The sequence below is a fragment of the Cynocephalus volans genome, chromosome 4 (assembly GCF_027409185.1).
Source record: "Cynocephalus volans isolate mCynVol1 chromosome 4, mCynVol1.pri, whole genome shotgun sequence".
Taxonomy (NCBI): domain Eukaryota; kingdom Metazoa; phylum Chordata; class Mammalia; order Dermoptera; family Cynocephalidae; genus Cynocephalus; species Cynocephalus volans.
In genome coordinates, this window is record NC_084463.1 from 103,923,191 (window position 1) to 103,924,958 (window position 1,768).

Here is a 1,768-nt window from a genome sequence, read left to right on the forward strand (position 1 = left end):
ATGCATGAAGACAGCCTAGAAGCAGTAGGTGATTAACTCAAGAACATTACTGACAGGAAGCTTATGCAAATCCATAGACATTTACTCTGACTTTTCTCTATTTTAATCTTTATGATATACACTAAACATATCTGTCTACTTTCGTGCTGCTTACATTTTTCAGTGTCAACCATGAAAATTCAACAGATGTCTTGCCAGAGATGATCATATTTGTGTGGTCCACAATTTTATTTCAGAGTTTGGTCCTCTTTAATATTTGGAAATGTTTTTTTGCATAAGGCCGGTAACAAAAAACTTGTTTCTTCTTCTGTGGGGTTAGAGGAAAGATGAATTTTGTCCTAAGTACATTGCTCGTGCTCACATGAAATAATTTTCAGGGATAAGGAAGAATAACAAGGTGCATTCCTCAGTGTTTGCCAAGCTGCTTGAGGGTCACCATGGTTGTCTGGAATAATAGTGATTCTATGGAGCCCATATTTATTCTGAGGGGTTTTCCTGGGCTGGAGTATGTTCATTCTTGGCTCTCCATCCCATTCTTTCTTGTGTATTTGGTAGCATTTATTGGTAACGTTACCATCCTCTCTGTCATCTGGATAGAGTCCTCGCTCCATCAGCCCATGTATTACTTCCTTTCCTTCTTGGCACTGACTGACCTGGGTATGTCCCTGTCCACACTTCCCACCGTGCTTGCTGTGTTATGGTTGGATGCTCAGGAAATCCAGGCGAGTGCTTGCTATGCGCAGCTGTTCTTCATCCACACGTTCACATTCTTGGAGTCCTCGGTGCTGCTGGCCATGGCCTTTGACCGTCTGGTTGCTATCTGCCTCCCACTGCACTACTCCACTATCCTCACCAACAGTGTAGTTGGCAGGATTGGTCTGGCCTGCATGCTGCGAAGCACGAGCGTCGTACTGCCCACACCATTGCTCCTGAGACGCTATCACTACTGCCGTGTCAATGCCCTCTCCCATGCCTTCTGCTTGCACCAGGATGTTCTGAAATTATCCTGTTCAGATGCCAGGATCAACAGCGCTTATGGACTGTGTGTGGTCATTGCCACACTGGGCGTGGATTCAGTCTTCATACTTCTTTCTTATGTTCTGATTCTGAACGCTGTGCTGGGTACTGCATCTCGTGAAGAGCGCCTAAAAGCACTCAACACGTGTGTGTCCCATGTCTGCGTGGTGCTCATCTTCTTTGTGCCAGTTATTGGGGTGTCAATAATCCATCGCTTTGGGCAACATCTGGCTCCCGTAGTCCACGTCCTCATGGCTGACATGTACCTGCTCCTTCCCCCGGTGCTGAACCCTGTTGTTTACAGTGTCAGGACAAAGCAGATTCGTCTAGGAATTCTCCGCAAGTTTGGGCCAGGGAGGAAGTTTTAAGTAACCTCTATCCTCCAGTTTTCCCACTGAAAATCCTAGGGAAGCTATTTTAGTGTATGAGAAATAAAGTATTTGGGTCTTGTTCATTTTATTAAATTCCTAATTCTTTCACTTCTTAGATATGTGATCTCAGTTAATCCTTAATATTTATGATTTAGGTTTCTCTTGGAAAATTGTGATAACTATGGCTTTTATCTATCCCTAAGGTTATTACTAGACAAAATAGACAATATATGTAATAGAAATTAACTTTTTAAAACTGTATGCAAATTTGTTAATATTATTAAATTATTATTATTAATGATAATAACAGTAACATCTTATGAAATGTAACTATGCTTACATGGTTTCTCATGTTAATGACTTAAAACTCAGAAATCAAT

At 41.7% G+C, this 1,768-nt stretch overlaps 1 protein-coding gene across 1 annotated transcript; it reads left to right on the forward strand.

Annotated features, from left to right (window-relative positions):
• The first annotated feature begins 437 nt into the window (after window positions 1–437).
• Window positions 438–1,385, forward strand: LOC134376855 (olfactory receptor 51L1). Its single transcript, XM_063095397.1, has one exon. The coding sequence runs from the start codon at window positions 438–440 to the stop codon at window positions 1,383–1,385; it is 948 nt and encodes a 315-aa protein (XP_062951467.1).
• Window positions 1,386–1,768: the final 383 nt, after the last annotated feature.